Source organism: Oryx dammah, unplaced genomic scaffold, assembly GCF_014754425.2.
Source record: "Oryx dammah isolate SB20612 unplaced genomic scaffold, SCBI_Odam_1.1 HiC_scaffold_5, whole genome shotgun sequence".
Classification (NCBI taxonomy): domain Eukaryota; kingdom Metazoa; phylum Chordata; class Mammalia; order Artiodactyla; family Bovidae; genus Oryx; species Oryx dammah.
The window spans coordinates 1,061,382-1,083,163 of record NW_024070189.1 but is presented as its reverse complement, the minus strand read 5'-3'; the positions used below and the strand labels follow the sequence as shown (position 1 = coordinate 1,083,163).

General features: G+C 39.9%; 1 protein-coding gene across 1 annotated transcript in view; it reads right to left on the bottom strand.

Moving 5' to 3' along the window:
* Positions 1–21,782, bottom strand: part of TMEM232 (transmembrane protein 232) — a 247,935-nt gene that overhangs the window by 167,110 nt on the left and 59,043 nt on the right. The window contains exons 8-9 of the mRNA XM_040239692.1: positions 7,713–7,836; positions 6,172–6,424 (exon numbers count right to left, since the gene is read on the bottom strand). Of these exons, the coding sequence (XP_040095626.1) occupies positions 6,172–6,424; positions 7,713–7,836 (377 nt within the window). The remainder of the gene's footprint in view (positions 1–6,171; positions 6,425–7,712; positions 7,837–21,782) is intronic.

The following is a 21,782-nucleotide window of genomic DNA, read 5'->3' as shown; positions in this document are numbered from 1 at the left end:
AGATAATCAAGGCTTGTTAAAAAGCTATTCTTTTATCACTCTAAAAACCAAAGTAGGAACATAGAATATGGCATAGATAGTGTACACAGTATATTCAAACAGTGTGTAACACAGAGCTGGGTTTCCCTCTTTGTAATGTTTTATATAAAGCATAAACTATAAGGACTAGCTGGCTGGATGCATAAAGGTCTGTAACAAGTAAGAAAAGCATTGTCATGGACCAACAGACTGGTTCCAAATAGGAAAATGAGTACGTCAAGGCTGTATATTGTCATCCTGCTTATTTAACTTATATGCAGAGTACATCATGAGAAACGCTGGGCTGGAGGAAGCACAAGCTGGAATCAAGATTGCCAGGAGAAATAACAATAACCTCAGATATGCAGATGACACCATGCTTATGGCAGAAAGTGAAGAACTAAAGAGCCTCTTGATGAAAGTGAAAGAGGAGAGTGAAAAAGCTGGCTAAAACTCAACATTCAGAAAATGAAGATCATGGCATCTGGTCCCATCACTTCATGACAAATAGATGGGGAAATGGAAACAGTGGCTGACTTTATTTTTTGGCTCCAAAATCACTGCAGATGGTGACCAAAGCCATGAAATTAAAAGACGCTTACTCCTTGGAAGGAAAATTTTGACCAACCCAGACAGCATATTAAAAAGCAAAGACATTACTCTATCAACAAAGGTCCGTCTAGTCAAGGCTATGGTTTTTCCAGTAGTCATTTATGGATGTGAGAGTTGGACTATAAAGAAAGCTGAGCACCGAAGAATTGATGCTTTTGAACTGTGGTGTTGGAGAAGACTCTTGAGAGTCCCTTGGACTGCAAGGAGATCCAACCAGTCCATTCTGAAGGAGATCAGTCCTGGGTGTTCACTGGAAGGACTGATGTTGAAGCTGAAACTCTAATACTTTGGCCATCTGATGCGAAGAGCTGAATCATTTGAAAAGACCCTGATGCTGGGAAAAATTGAGGGCAGGAGAAGGGGACAACAGAGGATGAGATGGTTGAATGGCATCACCGACTCAATGGACATGAGTTTGAGTAAATTCTGGTAGTTGGTGATGGACAGGGAGGCCTGGCGTGCTGCTGTCCATGGGGTCGCAAAGAGTTGGACATGACTGAGTGACTGAACTGAACTGAACTTACAGCAAAATACATAGGCTATGTTTTCTCAAAATATAGTGTCAGAAGTGGTTTAATAGTACAGATTGTTCCTGGATTCTACTTTTAGGATTTTCAATCCAAATTTCTGAAACAAGGTCCAGGAGTTTATCTTGGCCATAAGGACTCACACAATAGAAAGTCTGAAAATGCTTTTGTAAGCATTGCTGTAGGACGAAGACTGTCAGACAGAAGTTCTCAGTCATCTTTTTTATATTCTTCAGCATGCAAATGGATTGTTTTTCTTTTTTTCCACTTCACTCAAAAGGTCAAATAGCATAGTTAGCACAGCACTATGAGGTAGTTATTAGTGCAGGTCCTGAAGACAGAGTGCCTGGACTAAGTCTCACCTGTGCCGTTTACTAACTAAGTTTGCTTGGAAAAATGAACACTCGGTGCCTCAGTGTTCTTATCTATTGAAAGGGGATACTACGAATATCTACAATCCAGTCTTGTTCTAATAATTAATATGTTAGGTGATGCGTGCTACATGCCTAGAACAATGCCTGACACATAGTAAGAGCTTCGCAAATATCCATTATGATTATTACTCTGTTACCCATCAGGACAAAATGTTTTTCAAAGTCATAATTTCAATAGGCAAAAATTCTGTGTGTTTAAATAAATTAACATTTTTCAACTTCCCTCATAGTTTTCCAGTTCAAAACTGTCTTTCCTAGATATATGCTGTAAAACCTTTTCTCCAACAATGACCTTCAAACTCGCCGACAGCTGAACACCACCGGGAAGTACATTAGTCTGCCTGGGCTGCTATAACAAAGTGCCATAGACTGGAGGTCTTGAACAATAGAAGTTTATTTTCTCGTGGTGTTGAAGGCTGAGATGTCTGAGATCAAGGTGCTTTCTGACTGTGTATACCGTGAGGGCTTTCTTCCTGGCTTTGGGACGGCTTGCTTTCTCACTGTGTCCGATCCAGCGGAGAGTGAGCTCTCTGTCTTTCTTATAAGAACACTGGTTCCGTCATATCAGGGCCACAGCAGCATAACCTTTAGTTACCCCCTTGTAGGCCCTATCTCCAAATACACTCACGTTGCGGGTTGTGATTTCAGAATATGAATTTTGAGGCTTGAGGGGCACAGTTCAGTCCATAGCAGAAGGTGTAGAGGATGGTCCTCCATGAAGGGAATCCTACAAGTCAGACACTGGGAGTTTCAACCAGATGTTAAATTCAGAGATGGTATTTATAACCATACATAGAAATTTCTATTCAACCCAAACTGTGAAAGCTTAGCACTTCTGTCACTGGCCAGAGGCCTCAGTCTAGAATTAACAAATATGCGACTCTGATAAGTGTGTCTGACATAAAGCCTTAGAATAAAACAGGCACATGCTGAGTAGCCATCCATTCCTCTAAATGTTTCAGGTTCTGCACCTGCACCGGGTCAGATCGACAGGAAATTAACTCAATGGAAGTTATTAGTTTCCTAGAAGATCGTCCTCACAAAACCATGATTTGAAGAGTCTCTTTAGGGCTTTACACACAAATGGCCCATAAGAATACTGCGTGATTCATTCATAAAAGGGCCATTGATAATATTCTTAAATGTTTTCCAGAGTCAGTTATATCTTTTAAGTAAATAAAATAGAATTCCCAGATAGAAAGTGTACAAAGGAGTAAGCATTAGGAAAAAACCCTTCCTCACTGACTTCTCAACATCATTAACTACACTAGCAACTGAAAAACCTATTAATATCCATTGGACATTTACTATCCATGAGTTACTATGCCAAGGATGTATATTTTCCATAGTTTTTTTCTTACAAAAAGTCTCATGATAAGAATAGTATTTTTATCTTAATTATGGAGCAAAGAAATCCAATCAAAAGATTAGATAATTTGACCTAGAATTTTGAGATACAAGTGACAGAATTGAAATACAAATCTGTATGACTCCAGAATTGATTCTTTCACTCTAAACAAAAAATATACTTACTTGAAGGGAAAATTATGAGAAAAATCAAGTTATTTTCAATTAAATAAAGAAGCATTCCTTGTTCTCTGTGTCACTTTCCAAAAAGACAGTCCTATCCTCTCCAGCAATCATGCTGACAAGGTCTGCACAGATGACATTCCTTCCGGAGGCATCTATTTTAAGTGATCTGATGGAAGTGGTGATCATTATCGACGATCACGCAACCAGGACAACCCAGAGAGAATCATTTTCCCTCTGTGGGAAAATCAATCAGCGATGCCACAAAGAATCAAGCAATAATGAAACACATCAACAAAAACAGTGAGCCCTATCCCTTGGTGATATTTAACCATGCATGTGGACAGTCATGTAAAGCAATGACTTTTCAACATGCTGACTGATGCAGGAAGATCAAACACTCAGTACGAGCGCAAGGAAGAGGCCTAAACCTTATGTCCAGCAGAAGTACACTCCCTGCTTCTGATAGAGACGAAGAAAAGCGCAGGATTGTCTGACACTCTTGAGACATCTTTAGCAAAACAATCATCATCAACTTACTTTAAACACTCCCCACAAGAAACCACATGGAGATGCTTTAAGTACTGATGATTTCAAAATACTAAGAATCGTTAACGAGGCAAACACCACTAGTATTATTTATGGCTTGTACAACTTTGATGCCAAAGAAAATGTATTGACTTTTGACTGCAAAGGAAGTAACTTTGGTATGTCTTTCCTCTTTACTCCTGATAGAATATTTAAAGGTATTCCACAGCTCGAAACATCTATTTTCCCACTTGGGTTGAGAAAATATTGATAAAATGCTATTTAATTATTTCAATGCTAAGTTCAAGTATAAGCATAAGAAAAACATCAGCGAAAGCAGAAGAGTCACCCATGGCCTCAGGGCACCTCCTTCAGACCGCAGTCTGTTAGAAACTGCCTTCTCTCTATTTTATTGCCATTTAAGAATAAAATGCTGACTCCATGTGATCTGTAGAGAAGGCTCTTTGATCTATAACACTACGGATGGATAGATCCACATTGTACATTATACCAACAATGAAATTTAGACATTCCTACAGGAGCTATTCAGGACAGAATTAAAATATATACCTTCATGAGACTATCAGTTACAGTACAATTATCTAGGCAGCGATATCACCTAGGGACATATGTCAGAATCTGCTGTTTCTTGGATATCATACTCTTCTGCTGGTTTGAGTTCATACCAACCAGAAACAAGTTGGTAAAGAAGAGAAAGCAATGCCCAAGGATGACTAGACCTTGGCAAGTCCAAGCTCACAGATCACTCACTCTCCATAAGCACTGCTCAGAGGAAAAAAGCACAAACAACTGCCAGAAAAATCTCAACAGGTCTGCTCCTGGTAGAGAAACGATTATAGGGGACATGACCAATATTTGAGCTAGGAAGATTTGGGGTGTATTGCTCAGGGGGATGAGGAATATGAAGCTGTAAATAATAAATGGAAAAGCAAAAATCTCTTCCAAGAAGTCACCCATATTCTATTCCTATGCTATCAAAGTCACTGGGAGATGATAAGAAGCTTCAGAGAAAGATCAACAATGAACAAATAAATGCTCTGAAATCATCAATCTGCTGAAAAAAAAAAAAATCAGATCGCTAAAAAGAGGAAAACTTCCAGGATCCACAGAAACACCCTACCACTGTGAGGTTGGTCATGGTCAGAGGGAGGCCAAGAAGCTTCCAGGAGTACAGATCCTACAATGGAAGGCTGTCTTCTGGACCCGCCACTGAACAGAGCAGTGGAAGAGCAGAAAGAACTAATTCTACACACCTGGGAAAAAACTGAAGGCCCCAAAGTTCTACATGAATCTACGCAGGGGCAAGTTAAAAATCGTTTGTTGAGCTGCTGCTATATAGGAAGACTTCTGACCATTCTAAATATTTCAGAAAATGTGAACAGTGAGAGAAGTGAATACCTGTTCACTTGATCAATACTATAAACAAGGGAGAAGTATAATTTATCTGTTAACTAAAAATCTGTTTAAAATTGGCACTAGTAAAAAATAAGCATCATCTTCTTAAAAGGTGGGCAAAAGTCAAATAAATTACACTTCAAAGTAAGTTACAATCTACTGTTTAAACCAGAACTATATTGAAAGTACTTTTAAAATAGCAAGCAAGTTCTTGAGAAAGAAACTATCTGTGATTAAGGTCTTACTGTTTAAAATTATATTCACATATGTTCAAAATCAATGAATTTGCCTCCTTATCTTGCAATTATCTTTGAAATTCAGTGATTTATTTAATTACATAATAAACTCACTATCATTATTGCCCATCTCTTATGTGCTAAATACCATGGTAAATACTGGGTTAATATGAATATAATTCAGACACGATTCTCCAATCTCAATTATCTTAAAACTTAATGGAAGTGAGAGACATATCCCTAAGAAACTATAATAACATATAGACTATAGACTACATAATATTCATAAAGAAGAGTGCTAGTTAACCTGAAAGGACACTTTTGAATTATACTGTCCCTGATATGCTCTTTTAAAAACAGAAGCATTTTATTCTAATAATATGCATAGGCAATAGTAGAAAAATAAACTTAAGTCTTGAGACACAAGTCAGGTACATTTTGAGCATAAATTGCAAGATGTGAAGAATGAACTATAATATCTGGGTGATTAAACAGAAACGCTCTGGGGTCTGGGAAGAACAAGAGAAACAGTAAAACCAAATGGAGAAGATGGATGAGAAGGCCTAATGGAACAAGAGTAAAACAAACTCTACACACATTTTACAAGTTTTCCTAAGGTCGTCTCCTGTTTCCAAGGAATATAACTTGAACCACAAATCAACAGACTCTAGGGTACATTTCAGCTGTTTTAAAACTATTGATCAAAAGTTTCCATCTTATAAAATAGACTTCCTAAATTGGCAGAAAGTTCTAGTAAATTTGAAGTTACCTTCCCACTTCAAAATGTTAACTTTTTGTACATAAAAAAGATTATCATATATAGAGAGATATATTAAAAATATTTCTCAAGTTGAAAAACAGTTTACTCACAACAATCTGATGTTTCTGAAGAGAAATATTCCAAAAGACCTGAAATGCTTGTTTCCCTCAATTCTGGCTCTTCTGGTGATTTGCCCACAAGTGAAACATCGTTCTGTGGACTTTCACAGTCACAGAAACCAACTAAAGCAGTCTTTCTCAAAACAGAATTGGTCGCATATAAGCAGATTTCTGCAAGAATTTTTATGTATATGGAGACTACATTCTGGGCCCAGGAAAAATCATCTACCTCGCAGCTTTTATCCTAAAATGAGAAAATAGCTATTAGAGAATCAAAGTATGTTCTGTCATAATGAGAACTATATACCATACTTATAAGAAATATCTTCAGTTTTTACTGAGTTGTTAAAAGACCATATTCAACTAACACTTCTAAAATGTGCTCATTAAAATTAAGTATTCCATGGGTAGATTGCATGAGACAAGGTTCAAAAAATAAAAAGAAATTACTAAAAAGTATATAAAGTACAACATTTCAAGTTCCTTAGTAATCAATGGATTGTCAATTAATCCAATGAGATACTATTCTCCATTTCATATTGTAAAAGAATCTGTTTTGTATATAGTTCAATTTGTATGTACACTTTTATATATTTTTTCATAGGAATGCAAAAAAGTTACATCTTCTGGAGAGGAATTTGAACAGCTGTTGTAAGAGTATTAAAAGAAAGTATAGAGTCTATCATTTGGTAACAAGTTAGTTACCAAATGCCTTATTCTAAAGAAATATTCATAAATGCAGGTAAAGATTTTTCGTATGAGAATATCAGTTCAATATTATTTGTAATTAAATGTGAATTGTTGTTGGTGATGGACAGGAAAGCCTGGCATGCTGCAGTCCGTGGGGTTGCAAAGAGCTGGACACGACTAAGCGACTGAACTGAACTGTGACTAATGCAATTAACTGAATCAGAAATAAGCTCAAAGTTCAACCACAGAGAAACAGTTACCTCATCCTCACTAAAATGTATTATTAAATCTTACTAATATGTAATGACAATTTTTTTAAAATAGGAAACTAAACCATGACTATCTGATCCCATGTTTGTTAATAAAATTTAAAAATTCCTCCTGGGTGCATGTGTGTGTGCCTGTGAGTATAATATACTATCTCTGTGTCTCTATTTATCTGTTTATACTGGGGTGTATAGTAAACATGCTTTACTTTCACATTTAACTAAAATTATTATTACAAAGTCAGGCTCATTATAGGTGCTTCCCTGGTGGCTCAGACAGTAAAAAATCTGCCTGCAATGCAGACCTGGGTCTGATCCCAGGTTGGAAAGATCCTTGGAGAAAGGAATGGCTACCCACTCCAGTACTTTTGCCTGGAGAATCCCATGGACAGAGGAGCCTGGCGGGCCACAGTCTATGGGTCCCAAAGGGTCAAACATGGCTGAGCAACTAACACTTTCACTTTCCTTCATGATCATTATAAGTCCTAATATAATGTACAATTAAAATAGGGTCAGAAGTAAAATTTGTTTCAATTTAGGTCTTTTTGTGCACCTTCATTAACAATATACTCTTACCTGATTTTGAACAGACATAATGCTTAACAGAAAATCTCTCATTAGGTCCATGAATGCTTTCAAACAAGCTATGTTTAATCTGGCAGCCTCCCCAAGGACCAACAAAGCCAAGGCTGAATCCAACCTGGAAATTTTATGAACAAAACAACAAAGACTTTAGTTTAAAATAATACTAAATAATCTATTAATGAAAAAGGTAATAGGCTAGAAGAAGTGACTGCTGTGGATGACTAGATACATTTGTTTTCAAAAAAGACTAGTGCTCTTTGCCATTGGTAAATGCTTACAGAAAAGGGCCACATTGGGATAGATGCTGAGTTCACAGTAGTGCTCTGACAAAACTGAGAGTAAAAAATATTACAAATGATCACATCTCTTTATAGATCCTGCATAGCAAGCAATCAAAGGCACTGGTTTCAGAGTGTCCCCAAGATCTCACAATAAGTTTTGATTTTTAACCTTTTGCAACTGATTCCAACAGGTATATTTCAAGAGAGAGTTTTATTCTCAAAAGAGAGAATTAAAAAATGGTCTTTCTAAATACTATGAAAGCTCAGTATTTTTATATAAAGTGAAATTTCTCAAAATAAATTTGTATTTCACATTAAATAGAAGACTGCCAAGATTTGAAATCACTCTGCAACTAGGAGGGCTTCCCCGGTGACTCAGATGGTGAAGAATATGCCTGCGGGAGACCTGAGTTCGATTCCTGGGTTGGGAAGATTCCCTGCAGCACCCACTCCGGTATTTTTGCCTGGAGAATTCCACGGACAGAGGAGCCTGGCGGTCTACAGTTCATGGGATCACAGAGTCGGACATGATTGAGTAACTAAGTACACGCACGTGCGTGCGCGCGTGCACACACACACACACACACACACACACAACTGGGAAATCATATAAGAATTCATTAACCGTAAGTGTACATATATTCTAACAGTTTCAGGAAATTATACATTTAGTGTTGTTATTCAAATTTCAAAGAGCTGATAATAATGTAAATATAAAATTATCTCTGCCTGGAGCTACATACTGCCTTGATTCATAGGCCATTAATCAGTTAAATCATCCCACATAGTCAACAAAAGAGTCCAAAATGCAGGACTTGGGTGCAATCTCAAAAACAATAGGATGAACCCAGTTTGTCCTTCTCCAGGGAATCGAGGGTAGAGCGTCTGCCTGCAATGCGGGAGACCTGGATTCGATCCCTGGGTTGGGAAGATCCCCTGGAGAAGGAAATGGCAACCCACTCCAGTATCCTTGCCTGGAGAATCCCATGGACAGAGGAGCCTGGTGGGCTACAATCCATGGGGTCGCAAAGAGTGGGACACGACTGAGCGACTTCACTTTCACTTTCATAAGACCTTCTAGAACTAACACCAAAAAAAGGTCCTTTTCATCACAGGGCATTGAATATAAAGTAGGAAGAAATAAATACCTGGAATAACAGGCAAGTTTGGTCTTGGAGTACAAAATGAAATAGGACAAAGGTTAACAGAGCTTTTCCAAGAGAACATAGCAAACACCCTCTTCCAACAACACAAGAGAGGACTCTCCACATGGACATCACCAGATGGTCCACACCGAAATCAGACTGATTATATTCTATGCAGCTGAAGGTGGAGAAGCTCTATACAGTCAGTAAAAACAAGACAGGGAGCTGACTGCGGCTCAGATCATAAACTCCTTATTGCAAAATGCAGGCTTAAATTGAAGAAAGTAGGGAAAACCACTAGACCTAGTGGTGTGACCTAAATCAAATCTCTTATGATTACACAGCAGAGATGACAAATAGACTCAAGGGATTAGATCTGGTAGACAGAGTGTCTGAAGAACTATGGACGGAGGTCGGTAACATTACATAGGAGGTGGTGACCAAAACCATCCCAAAGAGAAAGAAATGAAAGAAGGCAAAGTGGTTGCCTGAGGAGGCCTTACAAATAGCTGAGAAAGAGAAGCAAAAGGGAATGCCATACCCAACTGAATGCCGAGGTTCAAAGGACAGCAAGGCGACAAAGTCTTAAGTAAACAATGCAAGAAAATAGAGGGAAACAATAGAATGGAAAAGACTAGAGATCTCGTCAAGAAAACTGTAGATACCAAGGGAACATTTCATGCAAAGATGAACACAAGAAAGGACGAAAATGGCAAAGACCTAACAAGCTGGGGAGATTAACAAGAGGTGGCAAGAATACACAGAAAAGTGTTAAAGTGTTAATCACTCAGTCATGCCCAACTCTTTATGACCACATGGACCTTAGCCCACCAGGCTCCTCTGTCCATGGGATTTCCCAGGCAAGGATACTGCAGTGGGTTGCCATTTCCTTCTGCAGAGAATATACAGAAGAACTATACAAAGAAAGGTCTTAATGACCTGGATAACTACAAATGAATGTGGTCACTCACCTAGACCAGACATCCTGGAGTGTGAAGTCAAGCGGGCCTTAGGAAACATCACTACGAACAAAGCTACTGGAGGTGATGGAATTCCAGTTGAGCTATTTCAGATCCTAAAAGATGATGCTGTGAAAGTGCTGCACTCAATATGCCAGAAAATTTGGAAAACTCAGCAGTGGCCACAGAACTGGAAAAGGTCAGTTTTCATTCCAATCCCTAAGAAAGGCAATGCCAAAGAATGCTCAAACTACCGCACAATTGCACTCATTTCACATGTTAGCAGGGTAATGCTCAAAATCCTTCAAGCCAGGATTCAACAGTACAAGAACCAAGAACTTCCAGATGTACAAGCTGGATTTAGAAAAGGCAGAGGAATCAGAGATCAAATTGCCAACATCCATTAGATCACAGAAATAGCAAGGGAATTAAAAAAAAAACAAACAAACTACTTTTGCTTTATTGAATACACTAAAGAGTCTGACTGTGTGGATCACAACAAACTATGGAAAATGCTTAAAGTGATGAGAATACCATACCACCTCACCTGTCTTCTGAGAAACGTATATGCAGGACAAGAAGCAATAGTTAGAACTAGACATGGAACAATGGACTGGTTCAAAATTGAGAAAGGAGTACATCAAGTACATGTTGTCACCCTGCTTGTTTAACCTCTATGCAGAGTACATCATGCAAAGTGCTGGGCTGGATAACTCACAAGCTGGAATCAAGATTGCTGGGAGAAATATCAGTAACCTCAGGTATGCAGATGATACCACTCTAATGGCAGAAAGCAAAGAGGACATAAAGGGCCTCTTGATGAGGGTGAAAGAGGAGAGTGAAAAAGCTGGCTTAAAACTCACCATTCAAAAAATTAAGATCATGACCTTCAGTCCCATCACTTAATGGCATATAGAAGGGGAAAGAGTGAGAGACTTTATTTTCTTGAGCCCCAAAATCACTGCAGATGGTGACTGCAGCCATGAAATTAAAAGATGCTTGTTCCTGGAAGAACAGTTATAACAAACCAAGACAGTGTATTAAAAAACAAAGACATCAATTTGCTGACAAAGATCCACAGAGTTAAAGCTATGGTTTTTCCAGTAGTCATGTACAGATGTGAGACATGGACCAAAAAAAAGGCTGGGGGCAGAAAAATTGATGCTTTTGAGCTGTAGTGTTAGAGAAGAATCTTGAGAGTCCCTGGGACAGCAAGGAGATCCAACCAGTTAATCCAAAAGGAAATTCAGCTCAATTCAGTTCAGTTGCTCAGTTGTGTCCGACTCTCTGTGACCTCATGGATCACAGCACACCAGGCTTCCTGTCCATCACCAACTCCCAGAGTTTACTAAAACTCATGTCCATCAAATCAGTGATGCCGTCCAGCCATCTCATCCTCTCTCATCCCCTTCTCCTCCTCCCCTCAATCTCTCCCAGCATCAGAGTCTTTTCCAATGAGTCAAATCTTCGCATGAGGTGGCCAAAGTATAGGAGTTTCAGCTTTAGCATCAGTCCTTCCAATGAACACCCAGGACTGATCTCCTTTAGGATGGACTGGTTGGATGTCCTTGCAGTCCACGGGACTCTCAAGAGTCTTCTCCAACACCACACTTCAAAGGCATCGATTCTTTGGCGCTCAGCCTTCTTCACAGTCCAACTCTAACATCCATACATGACCACTGGAAAAACCATAGCCTTGACTAGACGGACCTTAGTCGGCAAAGTAATGTCTCTGCTTTTCAATATACTGTCTAGGTTGGTCATAATTTTCCTTCCAAGGAGTAACTGTCTTTTAATTTCATGGCTGCGATCACCATCTGCAGTGATTTTGGAGCCCCCAAAATAAAGTCTGACACTGTTTCCACTGTTTCCCCATCTATTTCCCATGAAGTGATGGGACCAGATGCCATGATCTTTGTTTTCTGAATGTTGAGCTTTCAGCCAAGTTCTTCACTCTCCTCTTTCACTTTCATCAAGAGGCTTTTTAGCTCCTCTTCACTTTCTGCCATAGGGTGGTGTCATCTGTATATCTGAGGTTATTGATATTTCTCCCAGCAATCTTGATTCCAGCTTGTGCTTCATCCAGCCCAGTATTTCTCATGATGTACTCTGCATATAAGTTAAATAAGCAGGGTGACAATATACAGCCTTGATGTACTGCTTTCCCAATTTGGAACCAGTCTGTTGTTCCATGTCCAGCTCTAACTGTTGCTTCCTGACTTGCATATAGGTTTCTCAAGAAACAGGTCAGGTGCTCTGGTATTCCCATCTCTCTCAGAATTTTCCACAGTTTATTGTGATCCACATGGTCAAAGGCTTTGGCATAGTCACTAAAGCAGAAATAGATGTTTTTCTGGAACTCTCTTGCTTTTTCCATGATCCAGTGGATGTTGGCAATTTGATCTCTGGTTCCTCTGCCATTTCTAAAACCAGCTTGAACATCTGGAATTTCATGGTTCACATATTGCTGAAGCTTGGCTTGGAGAATTTTGAGCATTACTTTACTATAACCTTGAATATTTATTGGAAGAACTGATGCTGAAGCTGAAGCTCCAATGCTTTGGCCACCTGATATGAAAAGCTGACTCACTGGAAAAGACCTTGATGCTGGGAAAGGCTGAAGGCAGGAGGAGAAGGGGACAACAGAGGATGAGATGGTTGTATGGCACCACTGACTCAATGGACATGAGTTTGAACAAGTTCTGGGAAATAGTGAAAGACAGGGAAGCCTCGAGTTCTGCAAGTTCACACGGTTGCAAAGAGTCAGACATGACTTAGCAACTGCACAACAACAGTAAATCAGTTTAAATAGCCAATATATTTTACAATTATATTTGAATTTCACAACTGTGATACTTCAGCTCAGCAAGTCAAGTTCATCATGATTTTCAAAAGGAAACACCTCTAACTGTGGAAAAAAGATAATTCTTTGCATTTGAATGATGCTTTGCAGATCTCAAAGTTTTTCATAATTTACCTCCTTAATCTGAACCACAAGTTTTGACATATTGAAGAATTTTTTTTTAATACTTTAAAGATATTTTAAAAATTGAGTCAAACAGATCTGGGAAACCTGTCCCAGTTCATGTTTTAAGCTAGGTTAACTAATAATTTAAGTCTTCTCCCAGCTATGTGTTTTTCCTACTTTTGCTTTTCTAAGCCATTATTTAAGCACATTAATATTTAACCTTAGATTACAATGCTGCCTATTGCAGACCTAGTTCCATTTGTCTCCTTCTTCCTTTCAGAACTAAACCTCAGTTTTGTTCAAAATGGCCAAGTGATCAGTTAACATTGCTTCAACAAGGTGGAAATCTTTTACACCTTGATTGGGGTAGTGATTACACAGGTGTATGCATCTGTCAAAAGTCATAGATCTGTACACACAAATTGTTTTAATTTTGTTATATATAAATTATATCAAATACATCTAATTTTTAACAAATGACCCCCCAGACTCCTTTGGAATGGTGTTAAGTATAGGTTTGGTCAGTGAGATACAAGAGGAAGCATATTATAAAAGCCTTCCATAAAAGCTAATACTGGTTTTAAATTCAGATAACAGGTTCTCCTTCCTCCTTTGCTCATCCTTTTCCTGGGAATTCACAACTGACACCAGAAGGTTGAGCAGCCGTCTTGCAACAACGAGGATGAAAGTCATTCACTGGGGATGGACTAACAGGGAGCTGGGAGAGGCTTGGCCCCTGAGGGCCCCTGAAGCATCCGCTCAGCAGTGCTGTACATGTTATGTGTGATACACAAAGCCCTACTTGGTCATGCGGCTGCAGCCAGGCTACTGTTGCATGCAGGAGGACTACAGCCTAACCGGTACATTTAGACCATGTTTCTAAGCATGAAATGTAGAGTAGAAAAACTAGAGATGGAATCTTAGCTCTATCACTAACTAGATATATGGCATAGGGCAATGGTCATACCTCAGCTAAATCTTAATCTACTCATCTATAAAGTAAATGTAGCAAAACTTACTTTTCAGAGACTATTATGAAATTTAAGGGAAATACTCTATATAAAATGTCTGGATGCAAAAGGCTGAACTGAACTGAATCACAGCAATACTATTATTTCAAAGTCAATAGATATGAGTTCACCCACTTTTTTTTTTATCTCTGATGACTAAAGGAAAGGTCTAGATGCTCTAAGATGAGCAAAGAGTGAGCCCTTCCCCAGAGTACTCAAGGCCCCTGCTTCACAACAAGGTCAAGTGAAGGAGGGGATAGTCTCGGACTTTTACCCATGACTTCACTTTCACTTTTCACTTTCATGCATTGGAGAAGGAAACGGCAACCCACTCCAGGGTTCTTGCCTGGAGAATCCCAGGGACGGGGAAGCCTGGTGGGCTGCCGTCTATGGGGTCGCACAGAGTCGGACACGGCTGAAGCCACTTGGTAGCAGCAGCAGCATGCCTCACAGTCAAATCTTTTGTTTCTCCTGTTCCCTTTTAAGTCTGGAAAACTGCAGCTAACCTAGGGCAGTTTCACTAAAATACAAATTGAAAAAGGATTCATCAGTGTCAGCCACCTATGGTTAAAAAAAAAATGCTTTACCAGAAACATACTATTTTCAGTCAATGCTGTTGATCGCAAAATTTTCAGTAAGGGAAAATGCCTTTGACAAAAATAGAATAAAAGCAGCAAAACTTACAAATTGAAGTTTGTTAAAAAATCAAAACTGAAAATTGATGCCCATAGAAAATTTCCAAATTGATTTAGGTTAGACATTTAAATACAGTACTAGCTTTCTGTGAACTCACTGCAGTGCACCAAGTCTCAACAACCAGTACACCGACTTACTTCCACAATGCCATGAAATTAAACATGTATAAAGTCATTTACAAATATTATAAATGTCCATCTAAATATGTAAATAAAGAAATGGAGGCAGAAGTTTACTGGCTTATCTAAAATAACATAGTCACTTGATTCATTTTACTTTCTAGCTTTTGTTTTTCAACTTTTTTTCTTCTGATTTTAATTTTTTTTATTGGAATACAGTTGATTTACAATGTTGTGTTAGCTTTTGAAATTAATGTTTAACTACACAGAGTCAAATATGACCAGGTCGGGACTGGACTTCAGCAAGTCTGACTCTGGTCCAGTTCTCCTTCTAGACTAATAACTAGACTAACTAATAACTAACTCCTTCCTCTAGACCAACTAACACAGAATAACCAGAGACTTCATAAAAAGATGCCCATCTGAATACCAGCTTACAGAAAGGTTAGAAACATCAGCAGTAGAATTTTTGCCTAGGTTCTCCTTATTCTTCTATGACCAAATTATTATTTTAAAGGAGAGAATCAAAATGTCTCTATGTTGCAGTCCTTACAAAGAGTTACTTGAAACTTTCAATAGATAGTTCAAAAAACACTGACGATGTCAAAAATCCATACAATTCTGAAGATGGAGAATGAAAAAGCTGTGACTATTTTACAGAGAACTTCCTGTAAGATATAAAAAATCATAAAATTGATGGACTGGAATAACAGCAAGAAGGTGTAGCCACACACACCACGAAACTCAGCAGTCCTGATTCCCAAAAGTAAGTTCAAAAAAAACTTAAGGGAAAACATTATCTCTACCATCATGTTTTTCATGGAAACAGGAAAGTGCAGCATATCCTATACTTGGAGATACTGAATTTTACAGGAGTTGATATTTCTGTGCTTCTTTATCCTCATCTCTTAGTATTTATGCAGAGATAGCAACCTTCAGAGGAGAAGGCAACGGCGCCCCACTCCAGTACTCTCGCCTGGAAAATCCCATGGATGGAAGAGCCTGGTGGGCTGCAGTCCATGGGGTCGCTGAGAGTTGGACACGACTCAGTGACTTCACTTTCACTTTTCACTTTCATGCATTGGAGAAGGAAATGGCAGCCCGCTCCAGTGTTCTTGCCTGGAGAATCCCAGGGATGGGGGAGCCTGGTGGGCTGCCATCTATGGGGTCACACAGAGTTGGACACGACTGAAGCGACTTAGCAGCAGCAGCAGCAACCTTCAGAAGACAGGAAGTATAGAAAACAGTGCTCGTGGGGGGACCGAGTGTGCGGTGAGTGCGTTTTCTCCTCAAAGCTTGACTAGAAGGGAGTAGGAGAATGCAAGGGGGTCCCTGGTGACCTTTGCCTTTAACCTCTGCAACGCATATTGTAAATACAACCTCTTGTTTAAAAAATAATTTTGTCCTAGTTCTGAGATAAGTAAAATAGAAAATGAAAGAGGAGGCCCTACCTGTGACCAGTGGAAAAAACATTACAGCAAGAGCTAAAGAGAAGATCAGTCTGAATACTAAGGGATGATCATGCTTCTGAAAATGATTTCTTACAGGAGCCAGAAGACGTTTTTACAAGACTCTTCAGGCATCTTTAATAAAGCCTAGGAAGAAACAACAATGAAAAGCCTTGATACTGAGATGAAAGGCGGAATAGTTAAAAAACAAAGAGAGTGCCAAAAATTAAAATTATAAAAATATAATTCAAATTCATAATGAAGGCAGTTATGCACCCAAAAAAAGGGCACTTAAAAGGGAGCAAACTTGAAAATTTCTTCAATAATTTAGAGGAAGACAACCCCTGGCAAATTGAGATCCATTAATATTGAATTCCTATTGAAACGACCAGACATAAAGAAACAAAAATCTGTAGTACCACATACAAAAAAGAGAAACTTTAAGGATTTTAAAGCTATAAAGAAAATGTGACCCAAATGAAAGAAAATGCCTCCAAAGCCAAGAGGCCCAAAATTTGATTTAAAATGTAACGGTAGGCATATATGTGTGAAAGAAAAACCCTGGGCAGAGAGAGGCAGGCATTAGGAAGACACGTGAAGATGAGTAATCAGTGGAAACCCTCCTGAAACACAGACCAGTAGCCACAGCCTCACACAGCGGGGGCGTCTCTCCAAGGAAAGCAGAGAAAGCGCCCCGACAGCTTCCCAAGGCGCTCAGTGAGATGTCAGAGGAGGCATCCACCTCCTTGCTGCAAACCACAAAGATATTCCTAAAAGGTTCTGGACTGAAAATAAACCAGACAAAACAAAGGGAAGCAGACTGGCTTTGACCATCTCATAACAACGATAGTGTAGGAGACAGCATAGCAACATTCAGACATTTCAAGAGGGGAATTAGAACAAAGAACTACGAGCACAGTAACCTATTGCCACACAAAATGTACTTACACTTCTTAGGGGGAAAACAGTGGCAAATGTTACACTCAGCCAAGGGCTGCATGTGATCAGGGGCTCTCCTACTGAAGTAGGTCACCTGTCTCCATGCTCAGAACTTTACTCAGGCCAGCTAAGAGAGGAGTAGCATTTAACAGCTTAAGCCTGGAAAATCCTAGAGTTAAATGACTGACAGTGAGCGGGAAGGACACAGTTTAGTAAGCCAGCATTATTTTATGAATGGGATCTAAAAATTAAATGCATACACCATCCTTTGAAAAAAACAAACACTTTAAGTAAAGATTTAACCACAACGTTATTGGACACTAAAGACCACATTAATGGGCTGAGATGGTGAGCATTAGCATAAACAAACCAGTCTCATCTTCACCGCACACAGAAAAGAGAGCAATCAGAATTTCTCTCCCGATTTTGACCACTGAGGAAAACTTGTTTAAAGAACACATTTCTCTTGCCAATGCCTGATTTCTGATACTCAGAAGAGATGAACTACAGAAAGATCTGGTCTTTAGCCTGTCTGCTCAAAGGGTTTTTCCCTCTATGCACAGAGCTTCCGTCCTGGCATGCCAGGGAAGGAAGTCGGGGTAATGAAGGGATGGGTTGTCGACAGACCACGACAGCTGTTTCATCCGAGCAGGCCGAAGTGCTCCCTAATTGCCTGCTTCCATACTGTCAGTCAGACCCGTGGTCTGCCTGTGTGGCCGGCTGGTGGTAATTAATCCCAGTAGCAAGATCTTTCTTTCAGTCTTTGCGTTTGCTCTTGTTTTCTTTCTTTTCCCTTTTTTTTTTTTTTTTTGTTATTCATTGCAAATTAAGAGACTCTGTTTGGAGCTGCAACCCCCATGCCATGTAAAAACAGTCCCTATTAAATAATTTGAAGCTGGAGAATGGTATAATCCTATTTGTGCTGTAACCATCGCAGCAGAGTATGACAGACTACTGAAGTGAACACACAGGTGAAGAGACCAGTTAATAAGCTGGCAGAGTCATGACAGTAGGGACCGGAAGCCTGGTGTCACCGTGGCAGGGAGAGCATGTCAAACGGCCCTGAAAGGGAGGCTGGGTGTCCGATTTGGTTAACTTGAGGAGAGGACACGTGTCAGGCATGGAGACAGGAATTCAGTAGGTAGGTGTCTGGGGAAAAATTAATTCAGATCTGAACTAGCAGGAAATGAAGGATTAGGGGGAGACTCGGTATAAAAGTGTCTTCACGTTACTTACCTTTTTTATGATGGCTATTACCTCTATTTAACATGAACAGACGCTGTTCATGGGGGTTATGTGACTCAATCAAAATTAGACAGGAAGCCAGAGAAAAAAACTCAGGCGTTACGATTTGAAGCTGAATGTTTCTCTCACTGTGCCATTAGGGAGCGAAGCATAAATTGTATATTTATCCTTGATACAGATAAATGTTTATATTTAGCTCAGAGGATTAAAGGATTGATAAGAAACCCAGGAAATCAATCAGAAGACTGAGGACCTAACCTGACATCTCAGCTCATGAAGAATGAAGAGGATTAGTGGTGAAAACTTACATCTGGATGGTTCTGGTCAGACTGTCACATGACATTATAATTACCAGGGTTCAGGGAGACAGACATTGTGGAGGTCAGCAACGAGGCCAGAAGTAAAGGCCTTGCTGGGCAGGGCTTTCTTTGTTTAATTTATTTCAATGCAAACACAAACACTCTACGTCTGGAAAACACTTGCCACATTGGTGTAATCTCAAATTGTCAAGCATTTTTGGAATACATTCACGGTGCGATTAGATCGGCTATTTTGCTTTGGGAGGTATAATTTTATAGGTTACATTGCTCTTTTGAAATGCCATGCTGCATTTCTCAGCAGTCCTCATTGGCTAATAATTCAATTATAAACACAATTCATTATTTTCACGTTGGATGAGAAAGCCTTTTGTGCTGGCTTGAGCCATCTCCCCAGAGCAAGTGGTGCAGTTTGCAAAAGGCCAGACCACAGGGTGGAGCATTCAGAGGAAGAAGCGTCCCGCGCCGTTTAAGCACAGTCCATGGAGCTGATCTGCAGCACAGCCAGTCAGACTTCCTACGTGAAGGCTGGTGTGGGGCACGGGGCGGGGCTCAGCATTCCTGTTTCTCCACGCCTTCACCCTGCTTTGCAATTCACTGTTCTTCGTGCACTTCCTCTCCTCAGTTTTCCCCTGTCCCCCACTGACCAGAGGTGGCTCTAATTCTGTGAGTCTCTCCTGCCTTTGTACGCATCTTGGGACAGCTCTTCTCCAGCCTCTGCTGAAACCACTCATTTCTGTGTCTTTCCTTTTGTGTGCTATGATCTTTATAAAGGGGGTTACAAGAAGTCAGGTGGGAATATATGGGATGAATTATCTTTTGATGGACAGCATCAGAAATGGGCAGATGAGAACCACTCACTAGTATCGGCCCGAGCACTTTTGCCACTATTAATTAAATTTCTTCTGATCCATCAGTTAAATGGTCTCCCTCTGCATTTTAAATCTCTGATCATTTTTCTGCTGTGTGATACTGTACAGACATGCATGGAAAATGAAATCGCTTGTGTTACTCCTTGTAACAGTCACTTGCCATTGAATTTCAGGCCCTAACCAAAGATATCCTCTACCAAGTGTCACAGTTCTAAGGTCCAGCAAATCCTCAGTTCAGCTCAGTCACAGCCGACTCTTTGCAACCCCATGGACTGCAGTACACCAGGCCTCGCTGTCCATCATCAACTCTCCGAGCTTGCTCAAAACTCAGGTCCATCAAGTCGGTGATGTCATCCAACTACCTCATCCTCGGTCATCCCCTTCCTAACAGAGTCTTAATTTACTATCAGGGTCCGAAGCCTCAGTATCTTTGCATAATCCTAAATATGTTTCAGTTCAGTTCAGTTCAGTCACTCAGTCGTGTCCGACTCTTGGCGACCCCATAAACCGCAGCACACCAGGCCTCCCTGTCCATCACCATCTCCTGGAGTTTACTCAGACCCATGTCCATCGAGTCCGTGATGCCATCCAGCCATCTCATCCTCTGTCGTCCCCTTCCCCTCCTGCCCCTAATCCCTCCCAGCATCAGGGTCTTTTCCAATGAGTCAACTCTTCGCATGAGGTGGCCAAAGGACTGGAGTTACAGCTTCAGCATCATTCCTTCCAAAGAAATCTCAGGGCTGATCTCCTTCAGAATGGACTGGTTGGATCTCCTTGCAGTCCAAGGGACTCTCAAGAGTCTTCTCCAACACCACAGTTCAAAAGCATCAATTCTTCGGCGCTCAGCCTTCTTCACAGTCCAACTCTCACATCCATACATGACCACAGGAAAAACCATAGCCTTGACTAGACGGACCTTAGTCGGCAAAGTAATGTCTCTGGTTTTCAATATACTATCTAGGTTGGTCATAACTTTTCTTGCAGAGTAAGCGTCTTTTAATTTCATGGCTGCAGTCACCATCTGCAGTGATTTTGGAGCCCCAAAAAATAAAGTCTTACACTGTTTACACTGTTTCCCTGTCTATTTCCCATGAAGTGATGGGACTGGATGCCATGATCTTCATTTTCTGAATGTTGAGCTTTAAGCCAACTTTTTCGCTCTCCTCTTTTACTTTCATCAAGAGGCTTTTTAGTTCCTCTTCACTTTCTGCCATAAGGGTGGTGTCATCTGCATATCTGAGGTTATTGATATTTCTCCCAGCAATCTTGATTCCAGCTTGTGCTTCCTCCAGCCCAGCGTTTCTCATGATGTACTCTGCATAGAAGTTAAATAAGCAGGGTGACAATATACAGCCTTGACATACTCCTTTTCCTATTTGGAACCAGTCTGTTGTTCCATGTCCAGTTCTAACTGTTACTTCCTGACCTGCATACAGATTTCTCAAGAGGCAGGTTAGGTGGTCTGGTATTCTCATCTCTAAATTTTTCACATGTACCTAAACTTCAGAGTACACAAAATGAATAATAAAGTTTCTCCAGAAATACAAAACCATTTCTGATTTTATTTTGGTGATTATATCACAGTTTGTTTTGTTTTGTCTGGAATTATAACTTCTTGAAAACTACATAGGTGGTCACATAAATAACTTAAATACTTTTAAAAAGAAAAGTTTTTTTTTTAATACGTGGTATAATGTTATCATTATAATTAACAGAAAACTTGCCTAATAGTCAAATTGCTAACTTAAAAAGACAAAAATTTTTAATGTCAATGGGTTATTTCTATTTACTAGAGACATCATTTAAAAAGAAAGATTAAATTCTTTTCTGAAAAAAACAGTAAATAGGACTTTCCTTGTCATGCAGTAGATAAGAATCCACCTGCCAATGCAGGGAGCACAGGTTAGGTCCCTGGTCTGGGAAGATATCACACGCCAGGCAGCAAACGAGCTTGGGCACCACAACTACTAAGGCCCCTTGCTGCAACGCGTGAGCCCACTTGCTGCAACTACCAGAGCCTCAAAATGCTCCAAGCCAGGATTCAACCATACCTGCACCAAGA